Source organism: Argopecten irradians, chromosome 3 (genome assembly GCF_041381155.1).
Source record: "Argopecten irradians isolate NY chromosome 3, Ai_NY, whole genome shotgun sequence".
Classification (NCBI taxonomy): Eukaryota; Metazoa; Mollusca; class Bivalvia; order Pectinida; family Pectinidae; genus Argopecten; species Argopecten irradians.
In genome coordinates this window covers 9,095,507-9,123,104 of record NC_091136.1, presented here as the reverse complement: position 1 = coordinate 9,123,104, position 27,598 = coordinate 9,095,507, and the positions used below count along the sequence as shown (strand labels likewise).

Genomic DNA, 27,598 nt, shown 5'->3' with positions numbered 1-27,598 from the left:
AGAGACGACGAGTCGACTTCAATAGAAATTGCATTGGACACTAAAAATAAATAATAAAACAATAAATGATGACTGATTCGTGGTAAGGGAGACAACTCATGGTGTCTTTCATGCCGACGCTTGAATTATGTAGATGCCTCAAGTTATTCAAGCATTTAATCAAATTGATTTATTAAATTAATACATGCTGCTTGGCAGGTTAATAGTTTTGCCCTTTTATCATAGCAGTGTTATTCTATTTTATCATAGCAGTGTTATTCCCCATGTTATATACATAATGTATATATATTAACTAAATATTGTTATTTATTTTAAGGATAAAGATATTAATATTTGAGTTATATAAATACAGATAAGCATACATTTAATTTATAAAATAAAGAAAGATAACTTATAATGATAATGTACTGATCATTGACAATTTAAGGTTTCTATAGAGCGAAAACATTGTATTTTTGTATCCTAAATAAATTTCGTTCGGTTTTCTTGTCCGAAGAAAAGAAAACATGTTAATCTTTATTTCATAACTTTTCTGTAACAACTAAAAAACACAAATTTCATTATTGTGAGTATTTTAGGTAACTTTACGAGCATCGTTATTTACCTCATTACGACCAAATATTAACAACACAATTAAAAAGCATTAATATATATCATGTCTGTTAAAAATACATCTATACTCGTATCATTGAATATGTTTTAATTGCCTTATTTTTTGCCTCATCAACAGTAACAGCATGCATTGTATGGATGTTCCAAGGAATAAACATGACATACTATCTTATTCTCTAAATGGAAAAATATATGTATTGTCATGTTTTGTTTAAAACGCGACAATTTAAAACTTTCATCGACAATGCATCAGAGAGAACCATAATTTTGTATAATGTATATCATAGAATATTAATGTATATTTACTTATGTATCTATATGAGTCTGGTACAGAGGACTTTTGATAGTCCCGGAATAGAATAAATCTTATCTTGTTATATATTATCTTAACGTATTCCTTGTTACCAATGTAATTAACACGCGTAATTAGAGTATGAAGTAATTGTGTAACATCATGCCGTTGATATCGTACTCACCAGAATTTTACATACTGTATAACAAGTTATTGTCGTTTAGAAATGTTCGTAGTTATTTGTGGTTGGTATAAAATTCATATAAAACACAACGAATCCTGTTTCATTTATTAATGTTCCAGCGGCTAACTACAAATAATCTTACACGAAATATTTGAAAGATCCAAACCATGTAAGAAAATGTCCACGAATAATTCATATTATATTCAGTATGTAGGAATCCTACCCAAAGAAGTTATCATAACTTAATCATAAACCCGTAAATGCAACAGCGTTTATTGTCCATAAAACCTGCATCAACGTTACGTTGCTAATAGGTTACACAGTAAACAATTATGACGTGACTTGTGTCAATTACCCTCATTACATCATGGTCATTTGTCCTTCATTTTCCTGTTCAAGATTAAGAGTAACCAACATCTTCGTCATACTCGAAACTCAAGGGGTTTCGATCACTTACGATCTTTACACCCCTTAACTATCTCGTGGTAAACCTGGAGGCAACAGAACAGAACAGGTAATTTAGTCCTTTGATGTACATCAAAAGAGCCGAATATCGGTACACTGTGGTTTACTGTATGGCTTTGATGTTGGGCGTCGCTCCCTCTGTAGTCTTCAAGGGAAATCTTTGCAGGCCTGCGATTGGTTCAGATTGTTTCCTCTAAGCTGCCTTCAGTTTTACTTTGAGGGGTGCAGAGATCATAGGTGATCCGAACCTCTGGAGTATCGAGGTTGGCCTGGCGTTTGTACGCAATAGAAAAGGACACTCCTTTCTTAGATACCCTGGTAATATCCTGACCAACATGCTAATCTCTGTCGATGAAGACAGTGGGACTATGTAACACCAGATCGTGTTGCTAATGTTTGATTTATCCCACACGTATCATAAATCATCCTGTTCGGTAAAAGCTCCATTGTGGTGGCCTAAAACGTTCAAAATGTGCCATTTATTACAACTTTATATCGGAACCTCGTTCGTTTACAACGTTTTGAATATAAATGCGATTTAGTTAATGCAATATGTAAAACAATGCAAACCAAATATTAACAAGAAATACGAAGTTTGAAATATGAATTCAGAGAGCATGTTAATAATGAACATCTACAGAAAAATAAAATGTTTTTCTTCTCTTACCTTCGTTATTTCTACGGGCTTTTCCTGCTTTTTTCGGTTTAGGTTTCGGTGGCATTCCTTTCTGCTTATTACCATGGGAACTCTCTGCGGTAATGTTTACATTCTGGTACAAACTAGCTGCCTCTGTTGGTGATTCCGGGTTTAATCGTGGAACTCCGTGGTCAGCAGGTGGTTCACTATTGTTTTTGGTTTTCAAATACTCGTATGTATGTTCAGATTTAGGCTGAAGATTACTATAATGACTCTCCATTACGGTATCAGACCTTATTTGTAGAGGAGTGTAAACACTGTAAAATATTAAGGGATAACAGTAAGACACGTTATTAAACACATTTATTCTCATGACATTATGCATTTGAAGTTTAAAAGGTAAAATCTATAGACACGGCTAGCCGTTTCAATGATGACATGCTGTCCGGCATAACTAAAGAATAATAAACTTTATTCTTTCACAGCATTATGAAACTAGAACTGTCGTCCATGAGACCAATTAGAATTGTCGTCCAGGAGACCAACTAGAACTGTCGTCCAGGAGATCAACTAGAATTGTCGTCCAGGAGACCAACTAGAACTGTTGTCCAGGAGAACAACTAGAATTGTCGTCCAGGAGAACAATATACAGTTGTTTCATGATTTTTCAGTCAACAGTCAAAACTCTTTCCCGAGGTGTTGGGACCAACCCGATGAACTGTTTCCCGAGGCCGGAGTCCGAGGGAAACAGTTTATTGGGTTGGTGTTTATGTTTATGATGTCAACAATCAATTATGACGTCAACAATTATCGCATGCAAACGTTCCGCCCCGGTCAATTGACCGGTTAATAGGCGAAATTACTTCATTTACATTTATACAGAGAGTCAGGTAACAACTAGAACTGTCGTCCAGGAGAACAACTAGAACTGTCGTCCAAGAGAACAACTAGAACTGTCGTCCAGGAGAACAACTAGAACTGTCGTCCAGGAGAACAACTAGAACTGTCGTCCAGGAGAACAACTAGAACTGACGTCCAGGAGACAAACTAGACCTGTCGTCCAGGAAAGCAACCGACAGATTACGATGGTTTTTAACAAAGGGGTAACTGCGAAAAAAAGCATAGGTGTGTTATTCCGATATATATATACGCACATCAACGCTGTATAAGGATTATTGACACCATATTTCGTTGAATTCTCTCCAATAGTTTAGGAGAAGATGGTCAATCAATTTGTAACAAAGGGGCATAGCTCACACAAGGCAGACAGACAGACAACCTGAATCATTGCGGGAGTGGGGGAGTGTATCAATGCTTTTTTTTAAATTCTACAAGAACAATCAAATGCTGAAAATGATTTTTCAGTACTGCCAAAAATGTATTTACATCTACAGCGCAGTGAGGTACAAACGATCAGACCAGGAAGCCAAGTTGTGGTTTACAACTTCATTTCACATGTTAACAGTATTATTAGTAATTTTACAATGCATATATTCTATGTTGTAACTGCAGTTTATATAGCATCAAAAACGTTTGTTTGTCCATTGGAATGGTTTCCACACCTCAATTCATCAAACTAGATAGTTTCCAATAGATTACTTAAGACAAAATAGCATGTCAATATTTTCGGCCACTTATGCCACATATCACTTTAAAGTGCGAGCCTTTCTTCCTTTCTTGAAAAGTGGTCTTATTTTTGTATGATATCCCCGTCGATCTTCTTCGGTTTTTTTTACTTTTACATATATACCGGTACAATGAGCCTACCTTTTACTTCAGTTGTTTTATAGAAGGGACAAGTTAATTTTGAGAATCAGCTACCTTGTGTCTGTATCATGTGTCTATATATAAGGCTTGTGTTAGCAATATAATACTATGAAATTCGAGGCGACTTGTCACTTTATCAACACATAAACAATAAACTAATAATCCTTTGTGTGTGTGTGGATGAAGGGGCAGACCGCCTCTCGACGACATTTTATCTGCACTGTTGTAATTACTTCTGCATCCCATTTATGTAGATATGCAGCTAAGTATTTAGCTTAATTTATGCATCGGAAACACCAATACAAGTTTTATTTTATTAGACTTTTGTAGAATTTGTTTGTGTTAATAATGTCCTTTTCTTCAGCATATAGACTAATTCGAGTTATGCCCCCTTGTATGGATTTTACATTTTGTCGGTACGAGTTATGCCCCTTTGGGATAGAGGAAGGGCATTTGATTGGTCAATGTGTCCGAAAGGGGTCCCAGACCCCAAATATTTCATCAGAACCCTAAGCGTCAGGCAGCCATATTGAAATTTTCCTCCTCAACAGTTTTAACCTGTTTTGAATTTGGCTTTTAGACTTTATTTTTGAATTCCCGCCCTTTCCCACCCTATAAAGGTTTTTTATTTTGTATATCTCACATACGGGCTAAACGGCGATTTTTTCTTTGTAAACCCCACATTGGCTTTTTGGTTTATTTAATTCTTGAAGCAAATATTGTTTTATGTGTATTTCAGGCGGTTTTTACTTTGTAAACCCCACATTGGCTTTTTGGTTTATTTAATTCTTGAAGCAAATATTGTTTTATGTGTATTTCACATAAATTTTGTCATGTATTTTATTGATTATCATTTGCTGTTGATTTAATAAATACCCTGTCACCCTCTGTGAGGGTGGCCTTATTCATTCAATATGGTTGTTGAGTTGTTACTTAAGTGTGTAGATGCATAAATATAAATATACACCACTTGTATATAAGCGCTAAATGGTACGAAATCACCTACCTCGGATCATACGTCATAGCATCGGCCGTCAAAGTTTCTAAAATAGAAAAGGAAAATATTTATGACTTGTGGTTATCAGCAATGATATCTCAAACTCGGACATCAAGATTAACGATGGAAGATATATATAACAAATAGAAATAGTTTAATGTTGTTCCCTTTGGTCCATTTTTTTTATTATCATATGAGCTCAATGAAAACAGCAATTAAATTTAATTAATCAAGCGAAGTTCTGATATGAAGTTTTCACATTATGTATACGTGTAACAACATATAATGAGAATCACAAAAAAAGACTCCTTTTTCCAGTAACCATTTATTCGCTCTTTGAAAGCATATCAGAGCTGACAAAAACATACCGAAAACAGGTATCTTCTATCATAGGTATAATTTGTTTGTAATGAAATTTTAACTTTTAAAAAGCTATGAATGTTTTCCTGAATCTATCATACTATTAATTAAATCATTTGATCTATTTTCAAATACATTTTATTATATCATATCAGTGTAAACCACGTTATTTTTGTGTATAAAACATTTCACATCTTCGTTATATTCATTAATACATAAATTCACGATCAAGAAATTTTACTGTCACTGGTGCTTTCAAAGATACGTTTAAATTTGCGTAACTTTTGAATTTCTGTTCTAGGTCGCTTCCGAAATTACGCGAAAATTTTATTTCGTATATTCAATTAAGCTGTTCTCAGCCTCTATGCAACAACAGGAAGTATTTATTGTGAATATCCCTGTGTACTGGTCGCTCCCTACCTACTCATACCGGAAGTACTCTCAACTATCTCAGTATATACTACTGCCTACTCATACAACAGTCAGAGTCACTACGATCAATTATACATCTTAACGTTCAAAGACAATCGAGTAACGTTAATATTCACAGCCAAATATATCGAATCCAGCAAATTGTTTAGTACCGTACAGTTGCAGCGTCTTTGAGTCGCCAAGTCCCTAAAATAACGACACTATCGTAATGCTATACAGACGCTAAAACAACGCCTAAATGGTACTGAAGTAATGCATAGGTACATGTAACATCAAAGAGACAATATCGTGTTGGTAAAATAGTTCATAAGTCGCACTGAAGTGAAATATTAAATTGGGAAAGGTGAAAGCGACACTTGGAAAAATGTCATTTTTTTCAATTAAGTAATATTGGGATCAGGAAAATGATAATACATAAGTATGTACTCACCGCTATTGTTTTGGTCGGCGTCTTCTATGTTACTGAAACATCATCAGATATGCAACAATACATTTGAAAATCATCACATTATATCAGAACTGAACTTGATGACATATTAATATTCATACATGTTTGGCAGTCTAACAAACTTGACAACGAAACCTACAGTATGGGTCTCTTCTGTCGAAATTCCTTACAACTTCAGCACAAAATAACAAGGGAAGTTTGCTAGTTGAAAACTGTGTGATGAATGTGATTGTTTTAATGTAGTCTAATATGTTTAAAATTCGCCGTTTTATAGGTAGTGGCATTATGACCTTGCGTTCGGTACACGTATCGATTTTAACGTCAATATTTTATGCGCGGAAATTACGTTATTTTTTACTGAAAATATGACGTTTGTCTCATAAAATAAGCAATGATCGATACTAAATTCATCATAATCACAACTAAATAAAACAGAGCATATTAAAGCAAATTACCTTTCTTTCTCATTGTCCTTTCCAATAAATCTTGACAAATACCCTGTTAAAAACAATGCAAATGAAATATATTTTGCAGGTAGATAACCAGTTCGTGATGAAAAGACGAGGATAAGGAATTTTAATTAGTTTCCTATTTTCGAAGGGGAAAGACAAGATTTTATATTTTTGATATAACTTGTTCAGGGGAGAAAAGAGCTAGCGCGGTATTGTGTTCGCATTAGACATTTGAATGTGGTCATATAGATTTAGTTATAATGTAAATTTTAATGTGTTAGGTATATCATCACTAAAAGCCGGCGAACCATGCTTACGAGATGCATCGGATTTTCGTTTTCAGTCAGCGTTATATGTACTGTAATTTTCATAACCATAAATTAAGAAGATTTTAATACGTTATTCGCCGCCACAAGTTAGCAAAATTTTTAAGAATTACAATACAAACAATGGATAGGTTTTGATTTGATATGTATATGAGAAATGAAAATAAGTTTCTGAAGTACTGCCAAAAATCATAATATTTACATTTACAGTGCAGCGAAATAAGTGTATACGGTAAGACCATGAATTTAAGCCGTGATCTACAATTTCATTTCACATTTTTACAGTATGATTAGTAAGTGTAAAGTGATTTTCCATCGAAACATACATAAGGCATAAAAGCAATAATTTTACAGTGCATAAATGCATTGCTGTAAATAATGTTAATAAGGCATCATAAATGTTTTTTCTATACATTTGAATGATTTTTACATTCATGAACCTGGTGGTTTTCAATAGATTACTGAAGGAAAAAAAACGTTAAATGTTTTGCCTAGTTATGGCACATATATTTACATTTACTTGTTATTCCTTCTATATAAACTAATCAAGGCAAAGTGAAGTATATGAGGGTTTAACTGACACCCAGAACGTGACCATTATGACGTCACTAATGTTAAAATAACTTTTAATATGTACAAAACCAGTGAGTATAGTGTAAAAACTACTGTCAGTGTATAGTTTATTTGATTCGCAGGGGACTCAATTTCGCTATATCCGAAGGCAAGTTAATTTTTTCCGCTAAATTAAAAACCCGCGATTGAAAAAAGAGATGTGTCAGTAAGATGACATGAATAACTTATTACTGTTAAAATTGTCAAATGTTCAAAAATTTCACCTTGCGAATAAGCATCAAAAAGGAGAAAGCGAAATGTTTTGACAAAATGAATCAACTAAATATGCATTACCTTTCGAGAATCTCGCGATCAACATTCAGAAAGTTTATTTCTGTGAATGAATAAGTACCTTACTGATATTGATATGAATTTTTATCCCGCGAATGTAAATCTAAAATTTATTATTTTGAAATCCCAAAATCTAGAAACGACGTTTTAAAGGTGGTTAACAGTATACAGTTAAAGTATGGGATTGAGGGATAACGCAAGTTTCTGGTTTTCCGAGACTTGTCTATTTCCCCAGGTGATAATTGTGATTCTATGTCCGTTTTGTTTTGCTTCTATTCAAACCGCTGGTTATAATTTGATTCTGTTATGATTTCTCAATATTTCAACATTTTATACCACTAGGCATAATGCTAAAATTATACATGTATCATTGAAATTCCGAGACGTTAGCCACTTACAGATAGCCTAAAAAGTACATAGCAACTGAACGTACATGTACATATAAGAGGTATTGTCCTCTGACCCCATTACATTTTTCACAAACCTCACACTTACAAATTAAACATGACGACGTGTTCGGTAACAGTTTCCGATCGATACTAACGTCGTTTGATTACGTCAACGGAGATGGCATGATCGGAAACTAGCTCCGTCCGATTGTTACGTCACATTGGCAACTGATGGCGTGATCAGAAACAAGTCCCGCCCACCTCGAACCTGATTGGTTAAACGGAAATAGCCGAGTCCGGGTGTGTGCTAGCTTCCAGGGGTGTGTTAGTTCAAAGACTAACACACAGCTGAGAGAGGGTTTTTAGAAAAAAGTTGGGAGCTAGTCAATTTAACCAAGTAACTTTTATATAGCGTAAATAAAGTAGAGGTATATTAATATGAAATATACAATATATACATTACCTCGCCTGTACAACCATACACCTGCCGCCAGTATACACACAAGGAGTAATATAAGTAAGATGATAGTCGATACCATCCATCCATTTGTCGTCTGACTGGCGGAAACCTCTGTGAGTCATAAATATCTATATACGTTAATACAGAAGAAATCATTGTTGTGGCAAATAGAAAAAAAAATATATCACCAAATAGACATACTATCAAGTATATTTAGAATCATGTCACTATAAATTCTGCTGTTACATTAGAAATAGAAATTAAATGCTATTTTATAGACTTACAATAATTATGAATAATTAATATACCTTTCTTCGTCAGCAAATTACCTTCACTTATCTTCATAAACCTTATCGTGTATATATGTTTCATAATTGTTTTGTTGAAAATAAATTGTCTTTATTTTACATCGATTGCGAAACAAGTTATACAACTTATGCAAATCACTTTCGATGGCCCGGATGTAAGCGTGCGAAGGGTCTTAAAGTGTTTTGTTTATTGTAATACCAATATCAAGTGAAGACTAAGATAGGATATGAGTGATGTCTAATCCTATTGACATTTTAATATCTTTTGTCAATAAAATATTTAGAAATTGAAATAGATATAACAATATAAAAGTAACGTCCTTCTATGACAATTAAGCTGTTGGTGTGACGTTAAGTCCAATCCAACATCGAGACTTTAAACTATACCTCCAGTTACGTCCTTCTTATATATTTCAGGCGCCGTGGAATATTTGAAATCAGTTTTTATGAGTATTGTTTACTATAATTTTACAACTGTCAGCGCTTTTATTTTTTTTCAAATCTCCATGTTAAGTTCTTAAAGTAAAGACAATTCTGTTTCTACTGGTAAACTTCTCTCCTCTAGCAGCAATAACAATATCATAAAAACGTTTAATTTGCAGGTTGTGTAGACAAGTGAAGAGTTTTCTTCATGGACTATCGAGGAAGCATCAATATGAACTTAAATACAAAGCTTTAAAAATAGAAAATTAACAAATATATCTATCATATAGAGGAGACTATGTCCCACGTATCATACCTCCTCTATCAATCCTTATATGTACTATCCTGGTCTGCTCCAAACTCTCCACATAAAGCAGGTAAGGGCCGAAATCCCAGTCAGTAATGTCATTGATGGTAGCTACAACACTATAACCGTCAACAGTGACATCCGTTGAGAAGAACTTCGTCTCATATTTAATGCTCTCTAATGTGATATTTCCCCGAGAAGGACTGATCAGTTCCCCTGATGTCACATTGAACCAGGAGATTGATGCTGCTGATGATGATGAAAACTGGAAGAAGGTCAAGAGGAATTCGAAATCAGAACCTGGGACTCCCGTCCGTACGTAGCTGGGCTCGAGGTCGTGGAACGGACCTGTAACATATCACAATGATTTTATCATTCTATCTTTTCATCTACATCTGAGCTTTTCACCCCATGATAAAACCGTCTTTGGAACTGTATACCAGTATCACACTGTACAATGGGAAAATTGAAAATTGCACTTTTACTGTATACCATTATGTGTTTCCCTGGAATCTACCTACCATTTACCCTTAATTTGGCTATAGTCCCTGTGATGATAGGCTCCCCTTCGGGCGTCGGCACGCCATTGGATACCGAGCAGTGGTAGATTCCATTATGCATGTAAGACAGGGAAGACAGGTGAATCAATCCATCGCTTGAAACATCTCCAGTCTGAACTGTTTGGTCATTAGATGGAGACACTTGATACCATCCATGATAAGTATAATTGGCGGGCACTCCATTTGCTGCACATCTCAATGTAACATCTTCGCCTTCCTCTGCAATCTGTCCTCCTCCGAACGATATGTCTGGTGGATCTACGAACATCAAACACTTAACCTATAATCTTCTCTTTATTATGAACGAGCATTTCAAGTTAATATGCTAAATTACTTGGCATCTTTAGGCCAAATTAGAAACACATGACACAATACAGCAGTGAAATATTTTCCATGTAAACTACTGAACAAGTAATGGCGGATCTTGTGTTTCTTTGGTTTAGTTTGTTAGTTTTAACGTCCTACTAAAAACCAGGGTCATGTAAAGGAGGTATCCCGTCCATGCAATGTCTTGCTGTGTGTGAATGTTTTGGGAGGCTGCAGTATCTTGTGTTTAATTCAGTGTCAAAAACAGTGGCAATGTGTTTCAAACCTCAATACTCCAAGTAATGTCACAACATGTATAGAATCAAACTCATAATTGTATATCATATTTTTCACTATTTCTATAATTGTACATTAAGCTTAGATTGGCGCAAGAAGTGTCAGAGACATATTTAAATTTTCAATTTCTGAACTTTTCGTGAATATCAATACGGTACGGATTGTTTTAATTGCAAGACTTTAAAATGATAAGACTTTTAACGAGGGTTTAACTCTTAAAAGCGTATTTATATCTATTAGGCTATAATATTTTTTGTTCGCTCACATTAGGAGAATTTCAGAAAATCAATATGATCCTCACATCAAGAAATACTCTGGTGCAAATATGATACATGTATAACAAAAGTTCTCCTTGAGCTATGGGTTTAATTTTTGAAGAGAAGATTACCTTCTTAAAAATAATTTTAGCATAGTTGTGCAACTTACAATTGACAACTATAGTGATGGAAGCAGAAGAGGTGCTAATTTTATTTACAGCTGAACAGGTATGGACTCCGGCGTCCTGTCGTCTGGCCAATGACAAGTTTAGAAGTGGTTGGTTAGTACTACTCCAACTGTAGGTACAGCTCGGATTGCACTCGGCACTACAACTGACCACGGGTATGATGTCAATCCCTTCAGTGACGTCATAGCGCCTGGTGTTAGGAGACAGCGATACCAAACCTGGACCATCTATATTAACAGTAATGAAGTATTCAGCAATTTGAATAAAGTTTTCCAAATCGAATAGTATTCCAATTTTAAACATGATTGAATATAAATAAGTGGTTAAGGTTATGCAAAGCTTAAGGTTGCTATGAGCTAGTTTTACCTTCTAGGATTCGTGCGTCAACTTCTAAAAATTTCTCATTTCTAAATCACAACAACAGTCATACAGGATATGATTAACAACAAGAAGCTTTTCCGAGATCGACAAAAAGTAAAAATAGCATGGCCTTGCCACTTAGAGTAGCCGTCGATGGAGTACAACAACACTGTTAGATACTACAAAATTAGCACATTTCAAAAGTCAATATGATAGTTTAAACGATCTAAAGGATGAAAGTCCAAGCGTGCAAAAATATCACCTCCGCAAAACATAACACGAAAAATAGAAAAAATGTTACCGAGTGCTGTTCAGTGTTTCAGAAAAATGGCGTATGGTGAAAACAATTGACCTTCGATTTAGACAGCGTACAGGTCAGCTAGATAATTGACTGGACTGTAGATTCGGAAGTATAGCTCAGGGATGAAACCATGAAAAGGAGATAACGAATAGGTCTAAATGAGATACTGCACGTGTACTAATTTTAGCGGTATTCTAATTTTAGCGCCCTTCGCGCTCAACTCATAATGAAATGCGCCATCCAAGAGACAAATACAAAATACTGAATACAGCAAAATAAACAAATATTTGTGGGAAGATCTAGACTAATAAGAGATCCCAGTTTGGATCTATAAAAGATGGTAATAACGTGTTAGCGGGATATGGAATTAGTCCATTTGGAACTTCAATTGAAGAGAAAGAACAGCTTCTAACATACTAAATATCAGCCATGGCATTAGTCCCTACAGACTGTCGAAGAGTTATACAATATTCAGCTTAAATGGTTTTTCATACCGTATGACTGCATACAAAGTATTTATCACGCTGGTCACAACTATTTTGGGTAAAAAATGATTCTATTATTACGACGGATAATTTTGTCACAGAGTGGATAACCATTTTCCTTCTAAATGTCAAATAAATTATCTTTATTCTAGGTGGTGAACTTCCAATAGACGAAAAGTCGCTAAAGTAACTGCTAAATTGATAAGCAACTCAAAAGGAAACCATTCCAGACTTTAAGGTTTTATAAAACGTCCCAGTTCCCTAACTTGACGTCGGTTTGCCTTGTAATGTATTTCCTTTCAGGGAGGCTTTGGTTTTAGTCCCCTGGTCGACGTATACCATAGTTTTTTAAATGGCAATTTCTGCTCTTGTTTGATATTGGGAATAAGAGTGGGACGACTGGTTTGACCGTTGTCATTATAATGATCAGGTGCCTTGTAGTGTTCAGTGCCTTTCTACAGTATGCTTTAGTCTAGTAGCACTAAGTAGTTTACGAGATTTCAGCCATTACAAGAACATTTCCAATGTTCTTCCTTAGTCTTCCAAAACACAGAATCACCATAGTCAATATATTACATATACGACAGGCCGTCCATTAATGACTTTAGACATAACGTAAAACATATTCAACCTTCCAATCCACCTTGTATCAACTGCATATCTAAATTGTATGACATCCTCAAAGATGTCACCGGTAATGCGACAAAGACTGACTGGGGGTATTGTATGATTTCAGACCTACCTTTTTTAGTTTAATATGAACGCCATCATGACACCAGACTACCAAAGATGGACTGTTACACTGTCACAATAACTATCGCTAGAAATCAATACGTATAATCATATAGAGAGGATGATCCCATCTATTGTCGACAGTCCAGTTCAATCACATATTACCTGTTGTTGAGAGATCTTTAAATATATCGTCGCCATCTCTGACTCATTTGTAAACCTTTCGGACAAGAATAACATCCATTTATAAACATGGTGCAAAAGACAGACAGCCCAATACTTCTTGAGGAATCCACAACTTTATTACAAAGTATTTCTCTATAGGCTGTGTTGAACATTTACGTCTCATAACCTACTACTAACCATCGAAATGATGACGCTGTCTACAGAAGATATTGGAGTCGTCTTTTACCTACCCGAAGCAGCAGTTGGTGTTCATCAACAGTATGTACTGTAAACGCAGTTATTTTAGAGAAGTCAAATTTTAGTGCAAATGCGAAAATCTGTAAATCATGATTTTTTAGCGAGGATATATATATTAGCGCGATTTACAGTACAGTTTAGATTCTTTTAATGTACATCAAAGGACGAAATAACCTGTTCTGTTCTACAGTTTTACTATGAGATAGTCCAGGGGTGGAAATAACGTCAGTAATAGTAACCCGTGGAGTATCGAGGATGACCCTAACTGAGAAATTATAAATGTCATGTATTTGATACGTAATTCCGCGATACTTGCATGTCACGTCGATCTCCTTACTACTCTGTGATGTCCCTACAGTATTGCTAACGCTGCAGGTGTAAACACCGGAGGCGTTTCGTCTGGCAACAAATGACAGTCTTGGGTCCGAAGACATTGTTGATTCCCGGAATGTCCATTGGAACGAGGTTGGAGGTGGATTACTGGACACAACGTTACAAAACATGCTTACTGTGGAACCTTCACGTACATCATCAGGATTTTCTGGGGCATCTATTCTGATATCTGGTTTAACTGTAAATAAAGTCGATCGAACGCATACTCAGTTTCGCTCATTCGAACGTAATTACATGTATTCTTTAACTAGAAATCAAGTTGTTATGAAATAAAATATAAAATCTTGCTGTAATTTTCTTAATTAATTAACAAATCAATTTGAGTTGACTGCAAGTTTGTATTTGTTAATTTTCCAATAACAGTAGATCTATACCAGATTTCAGGTTTGTATATACAGAAGAAAGTACACAGGACGGCTGAATCTTACCAGGGGGCATTTTCTTTTTCGTAGTCTGTTTTGGTCAAAAGTATCCCCGATTATATGACAAATATTCTATTGTTTTAACAATGCTTTCTGATTTGGCTGTTTTGTGGTGTTTTTGGGTGTTTTTTTAATATAACACAATTTGCAATCTATAAGAACTTGATTTCGAAAAATACATTGATTTAACAGGAGTATTTTTTTATATAAATCATGTAAGCGGCCCTGTTCTCATGGCATCAGCCAATTTTCATTTTAATGGTAGTATAATATGATGCATAAAACTACCGTCAACAAGTCTTTTATGATGACATATTCTATCACTGCGGTCGGGAGGATAACAGGACGTTTTACATCCAGAACAGGGAAGTCTTATTTGGTGTTTACCTATGGGGCATGTATGCATTTATGCTACAGTTAATACTTACATGTGACGTTTAGCTTCGCTGATGCATTGTTAGCAGCAGGAGAGCTACATAATATGATCTGTCCGTTGTAGGATTTCTCCATGGTGATAGTAAGGTTACTCATGGTTTCATCGGTGTTGATTCCAATTGTCGTCACTCCAGTGGTTACTCGGGTACTTCCCCTAGTCCACGTGACCGGATGTGGGTATGTCCCCGTGTAATTTACACATTGGGCAATAGTGCATATTAACGTCGCCGTCTGTCCCTCTCGGAAAGGAACGAGTTCTCTTAAACCGGCGGTGCACGTTCCAGCTATCCCGCTTGCTGAAGAATAAATAATATAATAGATAAAACTTTGGACGGGGTTGCTTCAGAGAATTGCCACTCTTTCCCATGTGGCACAGATTGCTTGCATGTCCCCTCCTGCAATAGTCATACATTATTATCTATGTCTATACTATCTATATTATTTTTTCAGTATGTGGTGACATGTATTATCTTTTATAATAAACGGTCAATTTCATTTCACTTCAGCATAGCTATTCTAGGAGAAAAGCTTGTTGTTTCGTATTTGAGAAGAAGGGCACATAATGAAAATAATATCAAACAGTTTTGTAATTGTAGATATTTCGGTTGGTATGTTTTGATTATTAAGATTTGACTATTTTTGGAATTAATGTCAGCTGCCCTGACAGCGGTGTGCGTTTATGTGATGGATGTATTAGGAGACTGTTGCATCTCTAGAAGTGTCTCGATGTGATAGTGAAATTTCTATAGTATATGGGGCTTCCTCATTGAGATATACTACATATATTACAGTAATAGCGGGTGGATATAGTCGTCCCACTTCTGGCATCATGAGTTGTACAAACTTCTACAATATTAAATACGTTGGTATATCATCTAGGATTGAGGACAATACACAAGGCAACCACTTCCGTGGCGAGCACTTACTCAAGACCAGAAGTCGGAGGACGTTTTCAGAGAAGGTAATATCCCAGATTTAGTCGCTTTTCACGTTCTATCCAAGATTTAGTCGCCTTTCACGATCTATCCCAGATTTAGTCGCCTTTCACGATATATCCCAGATTTAGTCGCCTTTCACGATATATCCCAGATTTAGTCGCCTTTCACGATATATCCCAGATTTAGTCGCCTTCTATGTTGCAATGATGGCAGTACGTATAATAACACCATAACATGCAAGAGGTTGATAGGGCTGGCGATGGAATTTTGGAAACTTTGTGACATACCAGAAAATAAACTCTTATCACACAATATCGTGAAAATATCTATATCAAGGCCCACTACCTATCCGAAACAAAAAATAGATCTTTTAAAACAATAATAACCTATGAAAATGTATATCGATGCCTTCAGATGACATTGCTACACCATACAAATGCAAGATGTCCAACATGCGTCTTCTATGTTAATAGCGAAGATAGTGGACCTTAAGTAATATAACCTTGGACTCCATACGAGGTTTCTTTTCATTTGAAAGATTTGACTACGGATATTTTAAATATGATAATACTAGAGACATGGCGTTGTCACCCAATCCTTTTAAGATTTGTTTTCAATGTTTACATTATAGATAACAACTGATAGTTCACCTGGTACCAGGAAGTACTGTCCTGTTAATGTTACATAACTATCCTTTACCTTAACACTTTGTCAGGGGAGTATGTCAATCCCGAATAAAAGCTTACAATTATAGGTATGTTCATTATTTTGAATATACCCATATATATGTACGTATTTGTATAAATTGTGTATTCTATGATCTAGACACTCTATCTGTTCGAAACACCAATGCCTAACTCACTCATGCTTTGTTTGGTGTTATGTATTCGATTATGTAACGAGGATTTATTTACCATTGTCAGTGGCGTAGGAAGATGAAACGTAATGGGGGGGGGGGGGGGGGGGGGGGGGGGGGGGGGGTCCTCAATATTTCATAACACCCCCCTCCCCATCGCGCCCATCACACCCACAAAAAATAGTTGATACAATTTGTAGCGTTCTTGCCTTAGGTATCATTAGATAGAACAAACAGCAACTTGTTTAACTGCACTGTGTATTGACCACGTGTAATAACTACATCCGGTTCACTACATCCGGTTCAGGGAGTACTCATTATTTGCATTGGGGAGTAATCATTATCTTTAACAAATTAACCAGTCTGTATTAACGTTACATCCCCCTTCTAAAAAGAAGTTAACAGTGTTAATATTTGAGTGACTCCCAAGTAAAGAAATTACAGTTCATAACGCGTTTGTGCCTTGTAATTAGAATTATGACTAGCAATTACACTATGCATTATTGAGTCCAAATAAATCACTTTTAACCAATTTAACTGTGTCCATTATTTATGACTAGATTTAACACAATGACTAGTTTGTAACACAATGAACTAGTAACGATAACTAACTGAACTAAAAAATTATTAATAAAGGCACTGTCTTGAACGCGAAATCACACCCAGTAAACAGCTGTCACGTATTCACTCAGGTATGCTGGCTTCTTGGACACTCGCGTCGACACTCTGGTTGGTTCAGCAGCTGGAGACGGAATTGGATCTGGCACAGATTCTCGCGAAGGCATTTCCTTGGGCTCCCTTGGTGGTTGTTGGGTTTGTTGTTGTAGTGTGTGTTGGGTAGTTCAACCTCAGATGTTTGAAAAGGTTCTTTTGTCCTGCGTAGGAATGTTCGATTACGTCGATATGTTCTACCATCTTCCGTTTCAACTTTGTATGAGCGGATATTAACCGGCTCTCCCACAACCTTTCCTTTTGTCCATTCTCCTTTGCGATCTAAAACTGGTTGGATACGGACAGTGTCGCCATCTTTCAGGTTTGACAGCTCTTTCGCTGTTCGATTGTAATACTTCGCTTGAGTTTCCTTCCGTTTTTGTAAGCGTTCAGAGACATCATTGGAAGCTTGAGGCTTCAGCAATGTGGTCGACATTGGTAATAGTGTCTTTGTCCTTCGGCCAAAGATCCGTTGATTAGGTGACACGCCTAGTGTTTCTGTTGGAGTGTTTCTCCATTCAAGTAATGCCAAGTAGGGATCTGATTTATCCTCCAATGCCTTTCTCATCAGTCGCTTCATTGTCTTGACTGCGTTTTCAGCCTTCCCGTTAGATTTTGGATGATACGGTGAACTTGTGGTGTGTTGTATCTCGTATGTCCTTACAAAATTTTGAAATTCTGTACTTTGAAACGGAGGGCCGTTATCAGTAATGAGCGTATCTGGCATTCCATGGCGCGCAAAGTTTCGTTTCAACTTTGTAATTACTTCTTTTGCCGTTTTATTGTGTAAACGGTCTACTTCGAAGAAGTCTGAATAGTAATCTACTGTTATCAGATAGTTCTTCTGGTTGAACTCGAAAAGATCACTGCCTACTTTCTCCCATGGTCGTGACGGTAGTTCGTGACTCATTAACGGTTCTTTCCCTTGTGCATCATTGTAAGAGTTGCAAATGTCACATCTCTCTATGTACTGTTGTACGTCGCTGTTCATCCTCGGCCAGTATAAACATTCTCTGAGACGTCTGAGACATGCCTGTAGGCCTATATGTGATGAATGAACACGTTCAATCATTTCTCTTCGTACTCTCTGTGGTATTACGACTCGATCTCCTTTGAAGACAATACCATTTTGAATGGTCAGTTCTTCCCTGAAGGGGAAATAAAATGCTAGGCATTCAGGAAGTGAGTCTTTTTTGTCTGGCCAACCTCTCCGAATCACAGATTTTAACTGAGTAAGTTCATCATCTTCCTCTGTAGCAGTCTGTAGTTGCTTAAATCTCTCAGGTGATATCGGAAGATGCTGCACCAGGTTGACAGTTTTCAATGTCTCGTTCCGATCGTGATCTCTGTTCCCGCGTTTTTTTCGTATGGCGCAAAAGCTCGGCTTAATGCGTCAGCCATGTGCATCTCTGGGCCTGGTTTGTATACAACCATGAAGCTGAAACGCTGCAGCCTCAGCAGCATGCGCTGAAGTCGTTTAGGCGCACTTACTAGACTCTTCTTACAGATGATTTCTAGAGGTTTGTGGTCCGATTCGACTAGGATTTTCCTTCCATATGTGTAATTTTCAAATCGTTCCATGCCAAAAACAACGGCCAAGAGTTCTTTTTCAATTTGAGCGTAGTTTTCCTCTGTAGGAGTTAACGCCCTTGATGCGTAACAGATTGGATGACCCTCTTGTAGTAAGCATGCTCCCATACCTGACTGGGACGCATCACACTGTAGGACAGTTTCCTTTGTTGGGTCAAAATACTTCAACACTGGAGCACTTGAAGTATTACTTTAATGTCCTCAAATGCTTGTCCATGTACATTAGCATCCCACACAAACTCGCTGTCATCCTTTAGGAGTTTTCTTAGTGGTGCTGTTGTCTCTGAGAGACACGGGGCAAACTTCTGTACGTAATTTACCATGCCTAGTAACCTCTGGACTTCTTTCTTGTCTCTAGGTGTTGGCATTTCGGCAATGCCCTTTACTTTGTCTGGGTCAGCGCGTAGTCCATCTGACGCGATGATGTGTCCCATATAGGTGACCTCGTTTAGTCTTAACTTGATTTTGTCCTTGTTTAGACAAACACCTCTTTCTTCACATCTTTGCATTAGCGCAAACAGTTTGTTGTCGTGATCAAGTCTAGCTTGATCGTCACTATTGCCACATCCGTAAACAATAATGTCATCATGAATGGCCTTAATGCCCTCAAGACCTTCTAGGGCTTGGTCCATTCTTCGTTGGAATTCCTCTGGTGCAGGGGCTATACCAAATGGCATTCTGTTCCACTTATAGCGTCCCCACGGTGTTCCAAAAGTAGTTAACAAGCTACTTTCTTCATCTAGCTCTACATGCCAGAAACCATTTTTGGCATCTACAACTGTAAAAAGTCTCGCATTCTGTAGATCCGGCAAGATGTCTTCTATAGTAGGTGTAGGATAGTTGTTCCTTTTGAGTGCCTTATTTAAGGGCTGTGGATCAATGCAAAGGCGTATCTTTCCGGACGGTTTTGATACGACGACCAAGGATGATATCCAATCAGTCGGTACTTGCACGTGCGAGATGACCCCTTTTTCAACTAGGGTGTCTAGTTCCCTTTTGACCTTTTCCTTCAATGCTATGGGTAGTTTCCTTGCAGGTTGTTTGACTGGCTGAACATTTTCGTCAATTTCCAAATGTAGTTTGCCATCTAACTTTCCTTCTCCTTGGAATACCTTTGGAAAGGCTTTAGCTAGGTCATCTTCTGTATTTGTGGCCATTTTGCTGTCTATCTGATTTATTTGTCCTGGTCCTTCCTTGATAACATTGGTGTTTACCTTGATAAAGTTCATTTCCTGGATCGCTTGTGACCCAAGTATAGGGTTAACTCCCCCTTGTACCACTACAAACTCGAAGATATATTTTCTCTTGTTTTTAGGATTCTTGACAAGACATTTCCTCTTGCCAACAGGCTTTACCTGTGTTTTGTTGAACATTACCAAGGTTCCTTTGGACGGCTTGAGATATTTCAAGGTTTTATCTCTATATATGCACGAGTATAACTCTGAAGGTAGAACATTCACTGTTGCTCCACAGTCTAGTTGAAACTCGACATCTTTCCCTGCCATAGTTACCAATGCGTTTATTCTCTTTTTGTGTCTAGTACCACAGGCATTTACTTCTTCTATACTATACATGTAATCTTCGGACTCGGAGTCAGTAGTTTGATTTTCCTCTTGATCTACATAATGGACCTTTTTCTGCCTTCTCTTTTGTTGATACTTCTGTGATGGGCATTTGACCTCAAAATGGTTGGTTTTCCCACATTTGTGACATTTTTGGCCCCATGCTGGGCATGCTTCCTTTTTGTGTGCATGGATGCGTCCACAGAATTTACATTCACTAGGTTTTTGCTTTGAGCTACCGAAAGTTTTTTCATGTTTTTTCCCTTTCGACTGTTGTCGCCTTACAACTTGTACCTCCTCTTGAGTGATCTCTCGTAGTTGTTTTGACGTTTTTTCACTAGCTCTGCACACATCAATACATGAAGATAATGTTAATTTGGCATCCTGAAGGAGTTTTTTCCTTGAGTTGTTATCTCGGATTCCAATGACCATTCTATCCCTGATGAGATTGTCCTCTAGGGTACCATAATTACAGGTTTTCGCTAAATTGCGTAAGGCAGAGACATATGTATCAATGCTTTCACCTTGTTCTTGGTCTCTCTTGTTAAAACAATATCTCTCATATGTTTCATTTGTTTTCCCAACACAAAAAGTGTCAAATTTCTGTACAACAACTTCAATGTCCTTTGATTGATCTTCAGTTTCAAATTCAAACCCTTCAAATATCTCCAGGGCGTCAGGGCCTATACATGTGAGAAATGTAGCAGTTCTTAGGCTTTTATCTTTTGTTGACAAACCCGTAGCTATTTCATAATTATCCCATACACGTTTAAAACGCTTCCATGACTGAGTAAGATTAGATTTCAGATCTAATTTCGGAGGGAATGGTATATTGAAAGCTGGTATGTTAACATGAACTGGGTTAGCTGGGGCTGAAGCGCGGGCGCCTTGTGACGTTGACGGAATTGACATTGTTTGTATATTTTTTCCTTTCGATTGTCACATAAACATACAGTCAAATGATACCTTACAATGTTTGTGTGTTTTCCATCCCACTTCTGACACCATGTAGCGTTCTTGCCTTAGGTATCATTAGATAGAACAAACAGCAACTTGTTTAACTGCACTGTGTATTGACCACGTGTAATAACTACATCCGGTTCACTACATCCGGTTCAGGGAGTACTCATTATTTGCATTGGGGAGTAATCATTATCTTTAACAAATTAACCAGTCTGTATTAACGTTACACAATTTTTCAGATATAATTACATATTATCCTTGTACACATCTATAGACAGTGGCGTAGATAACAGGAAATCAATGAATACGCAAATTAGCGTGCGAGTTTGGGGGATCCGGGGAGGGGGGTATCCCCTGAAAAAAATAAAGATTTAGAATGACTGAGATGAGTTTAACAATGTATTTTGACGATTTTGCGAGCGCCAAAGGCGCGAAATTTTGGTGTTTGGGGGGGTACGGGGTCTCCCCCGGGAAAAAATTGTACAATTTAGAATGTCAGAGACGAGTTTTACGTTGTTTTTTGTTGAATTTGCGATAGCCGAAGGCGCGAGATTTTTGTGTTTGGTGGGTACGGGTTCTTCCCCAGGAAAAAAATCTACGATTTAGAATGGATGAGATGAATTTTACGCTGCATTTTGTGATTTTGCGAGCGCCGATGTTGCGAGATTTTGGTGTTTTGGGGGGTCCGGGGGTCTCCCCCGAGAAAAAAATTACGATTTAGAATGGCTGAGATGAGTTTAACGATGTATTATGATGATTTTAAAGCGTTCTTAACACGGTAATTGTTCGATTTAAGGTTACCTGCATTTAAATATGATAATTGTGAGTGTCTTCATTCCATTATGCAACCCAGCTCGATCTGAACATACCGGATTCACACCATCGGCACATTGTTGTGTAACTCAAAACAATAATGAATTGATTGTCTTGTTAAGACTTATAAACAAATTAATCTTTTAAGAAGCATTTTTTGGATAGTATAATCCCTTGATGGGCATTTTAGTCTAGTTCATGTGTATTAAATTGTAATTATTAACGGTTTGAAAATTACGGGCTTGAAAGTTTTAACGCGCCGCGCCGCGGAAAATTTTCTAAAATGAAGTACAAAAATGTGCAGGGGGACCTTTTTTCTTTCAAATGTTCATATGAAGAACATTTCACTCGGCGAAAAGGGGGGGGCAAAGACATGTTTGCCCCCCTCCGTCCTGGGGAACGGGGGGCAATTGCCCCCCCCCCCCCTCCTGCCCCTCGCTTCCGACGCCCCTGATTGTACAAACGGATTCGGAGGACGTAGATGACCTTAATTATGGACGGTGTTGCCATCATTGTGCCTTTATTTATTATTATAAAATTACTTTTCTCAGTTCAAAGAGTAAATACTGATGTAAGATATCTAACAACATCTTTTCTAACCTGTGTAGTTTAACATTAGCTGTTATGTCTCTACTCCATGTGCTCGATATATAAAACGGAAGTACGCTTCATTATGAGGTCAGCTTATTTCCGGGATGGAGAGCTCGGATGGACCCTTGTGCGTAGCTTATTTATCCCCTCTCTTGTTTGTTAAACTTTGACCCAGGAAGTTCTGGCGGAAAAAGTTTAATGTGCATCTGTATCTCGTAGAGAAGGCTTTGATATAAAGACATTTGACACAATTTGCTATACATTTCTTCGTTACGGTTTTGACTCTGGGTACAATTTTCACTTTAACACAAATATTTTCTCATCTCATTTGATGAAAATACAAATCCTTATCATCACCTCTCTCCATAGAGAATATATCTGTGTTTACTTTGACATTATTTCGTGTTCTTTTTGACGTCCAATGATATGACATTATCAGGACATGTTAGATTCAGATAATGTGAAAGCCAGAGTACTATGAAAAAACACCTTCGGTCTAATAATAGTTCCTGCCACCTGTCCACTTTTACAGTTTCGAAAAAGAGACTCACAGACAGAAGTCTACTTGTAAAATATCGGGACACCTCCCAAAATGGAGAGTAGTGAATTTTAATATCGAGGTAGTTGTTTTTTTTTCATTTATGAACCCTAATCGCTTAGGATGTAGAAAACAATGTTACTAGTATAGTATGAAGTGTTCGCAATTAAGATATTGGCTAATTTTTAATACCCGGTATTTAATTTGAGGAATTCATTAAGTTAAATTATTGGACATATTGAATTTTGTAACTGTGGCTATGATACATCCTATACTGTTTATCCATTTTAAAAAGCGAGATTTTGGAAATTAATGAGATACATTTTTGCTTAATTATTTTGACATTTGTCGTTTTTATCATGATTATTGAAAGCCCAAATAAAGAATTAAGCTTCAGAGTTCGTTTTAATACACAATGTATATAAACCGAGTTGGACTGTAATATTATAACTATTATTTCGTTTTATAATGTATTACAAATAATTGATAGACAATGAATGAATGAATATGAATGAATGAATGAATGATGAATGAATGAAGTAGGGAGAAATCAAGAACAGACGGACACAGACTGGGGTAAAAGTAAAATGAATGAACAGATATATGATATTGAATTTATATATATATACCCCCATCCTAACTAACCCCACCCCCACCCCCCACCCCTTCTCGACGTCATAATAAGATATATGTCGTGTGCCTTTCTTGTGAGTGACACATTTCACCACTTGACACACACGTGTGTACATCCGCATACGTAAGGATATAAGTGACAGTCCACAACAGTTCCAGTATGCGACATTTCAAACACGAGCGTACTCCCCAAGGAGCTCGTTTATCATTAAGTAAATAAAGTCAAGATTTGAATTTTGAGTATAGAAACTGTGATTGTCTGTATGTATATGTGTGGGTTAGGTGTACTAATACGAAAAAATAAGTCGTCCCTTTCTCCTGAAAAAAAATTAAAGATTTAGAATGACTGAGATGAGTTTAACGATGGATTTTGACGATTTTGCGAGCGCCAAAGGCGCGAAATTTTGGTGTTTGGGGGGGTACGGGGTCTCCCCCGGGAAAAAATTGTACAATTTAGAATGTCAGAGACGAGTTTTACGTTGTTTTTTGTTGAATTTGCGATAGCCGAAGGCGCGAGATTTTTGTGTTTGGTGGGTACGGGTTCTTCCCCAGGAAAAAAATCTACGATTTAGAATGGATGAGATGAATTTTACGCTGCATTTTGTGATTTTGCGAGCGCCGATGTTGCGAGATTTTGGTGTTTGGGGGGTCCGGGGGTCTCCCCCGAGAAAAAAAATACGATTTAGAATGGCTGAGATGAGTTTAACGATGCATTTTGATGATTTTAAAGCGTTCTTAACACGGTAATTGTTCGATTTAAGGTTACCTGCATTTAAATATGATAATTGTGAGTGTCTTCATTCCATTATGCAACCCAGCTCGATCTGAACATACCGGATTCACACCATCGGCACATTGTTGTGCAACTCAAAACAATAATGAATTGATTGTCTTGTTAAGACTTATAAACAAATTAATCTTTTAAGAAGCATTTTTTGGATAGTATAATCCCTTGATGGACATTTTAGTCTAGTTCATGTGTATTAAATTTTAATTATTAACGGTTTGAAAATTACGGGCTTGAAAGTTTTAACGCGCCACGCCGCGGAAAATTTTCTAAAATGAAGTACAAAAATGTGCAGGGGGGCCTTTTTTCTTTCAAATGTTCATATTTAAGAACATTTCACTCGGCGAAAAGGGGGGGGGCAAAAAGACATGTTTGCCCCCCTCCGTCCTGGGGAACGGGGGGCAATTGCCCCCCCCCCCTCCCCTGCCCCTCGCTTCCGACGCCCCTGATTGTACAAACGGATTCGGAGGACGTAGATGACCTTAATTATGGACGGTGTTGCCATCATTGTGCCTTTATTTATTATTATAAAATTACTTTTCTCAGTTCAAAGAGTAAATACTGATGTAAGATATCTAACAACATCTTTTCTAACCTGTGTAGTTTAACATTAGCTGTTATGTCTCTACTCCATGTGCTCGATATATAAAACGGAAGTACGCTTCATTATGAGGTCAGCTTATTTCCGGGATGGAGAGCTCGGATGGACCCTTGTGCGTAGCTTATTTATCCCCTCTCTTGTTTGTTAAACTTTGACCCAGGAAGTTCTGGCGGAAAAAGTTTAATGTGCATCTGTATCTCGTAGAGAAGGCTTTGATATAAAGACATTTGACATAATTTGCTATACATTTCTTCGTTACGGTTTTGACTCTGGGTACAATTTTCACTTTAACACAAATATTTCTCATCTCATTTGATTAAAATACAAATCCTTATCATCACCTCGCTCCATAGAGAATATATCTGTGTTTACTTTGACATTATTTCGTGTTCTTTTTGACGTCCAATGATATGACATTATCAGGACATGTTAGATTCAGATAAAACACCTTCGGTCTAATAATAGTTCCTGCCACCTGTCAACTTTTACAGTTTCGAAAAAGAGACTCACAGACTGAAGTCTACTTGTAAAATATCGGGACACCTCCCAAAATGGAGAGTAGTGAATTTTAATATCAGGTAGTTTTTTCATTTATGAACCCTAATCGCTTAGGATGTAGAAAACAATGTTACTAGTATAGTATGAAGTGTTCGCAATTAAGATATTGGCTAATTTGTATGGGCCTACTCGGTATTCAATTTGAGGAACTCATTAAGTTAAAATATTGGACATATCGAGTTTTGTTACTGTGGCTATGATACATCCAAATACTGTTTATCTATTGAAATAGCGAGATGTTGGAAATTAATGAGATTTTCTTTTAGCTTAATTATTTTGACATTTCTCGTTGTTATTATGATTATTGAAAGCCCAAATAAAGAATTAAGCTTCAGAGTTCGTTTTAATACACAATGTATATAAACCGAGTTGGACTGTAATATTATAACTATTATTTCGTTTTATAATGTATTACAAATAATTGATAGACAATGAATGAATGAATGAATGAATGAATGAATGAATGAAGTAGGGAGAAATCAAGAACAGACGGACACAGACTGGGGTAAAAGTAAAATGAATGAACAGATATATGATATTGAATTTATATATATATATACCCCCATCCTAACTAACCCCACCCCCACCCCCCACCCCTTCTCGACGTCATAATAAGATATATGTCGTGTGCCTTTCTTGTGAGTGACACATTTCACCACTTGACACACACGTGTGTACATCCGCATACGTAAGGATATAAGTGACAGTCCACAACAGTTCCAGTATGCGACATTTCAAACACGAGCGTACTCCCCAAGGAGCTCGTTTATCACTAAGTAAATAAAGTCAAGATTTGAATTTTGAGTATAGAAACTGTGATTGTCTGTATGTATATGTGTGGGTTAGGTGTACTAATACGAAAAAATATCGTCTAAATTTCTTGATGACATCATGTAAGATTCTTATTCCGTCCGTTCTTTCTGCTATTTAACTATTAACATTGCAATCTATCCGTTTATTTTCTCCGTCCATCAATCAACATGCTCGTCTGTCCGTCAGGCCTTTCAGTCTATCTACCATTTTGTCTGTCAATCTGTCCGCTCCTCTTCTTTATATCTACTAATATCTATTTGTCCCTTATGTCCGTCTTTCTATCACTAATCCGTCCGTCTGTCTTACTCTCCTAATCTGTCCTCATGGGTAACGCATTCCACAGATCATTATATAGATTATTTAACTTACCTTGAATTAAACATAGAAGGAGCGTAATCCACAACATGACTATCCCGTCTACAATCCTTTCTATTGCTGTGCGGAAGTCTTCTGTGTGTAGTGTAAGTGTCGTACTTTATACATCCCCACGAAAACGAAAACCAACATTGGATCATACAAGTTCCGGCTTTGAGCACACGTTGTTCTTAAGTTGTACACTCGAAAATGTTCTTATCAACAACAACTAAAATCATCCTTGATTTAAAACTTAAGAGTTGAGTATGACATTATAACGTTTTAGTCATTTTATAATGATAAAGTCTGGTCTGTTGTACCCTGTGGTCAGGTCTAAAACTTCCTTGTTTATCTGTAAAGGCCGAATTG

General features: G+C 36.9%; 1 protein-coding gene across 1 annotated transcript; it reads right to left on the bottom strand.

Annotated features, from left to right (window-relative positions):
- Positions 1 to 1,178: 1,178 nt before the first annotated feature.
- LOC138317495 (uncharacterized) lies at positions 1,179 to 27,598 on the bottom strand. Its single transcript, XM_069259216.1, has 12 exons — positions 27,245 to 27,598; positions 14,915 to 15,217; positions 13,988 to 14,242; positions 11,352 to 11,597; positions 10,284 to 10,580; positions 9,772 to 10,110; positions 8,728 to 8,835; positions 6,650 to 6,692; positions 6,177 to 6,208; positions 4,964 to 5,000; positions 2,221 to 2,507; positions 1,179 to 2,009 (listed from the first exon to the last, which is right to left on the bottom strand). The coding sequence occupies exons 1-12, from the start codon at positions 27,279 to 27,281 to the stop codon at positions 1,969 to 1,971; spliced, it is 2,025 nt and encodes a 674-aa protein (XP_069115317.1). The 5' UTR covers positions 27,282 to 27,598; the 3' UTR covers positions 1,179 to 1,968.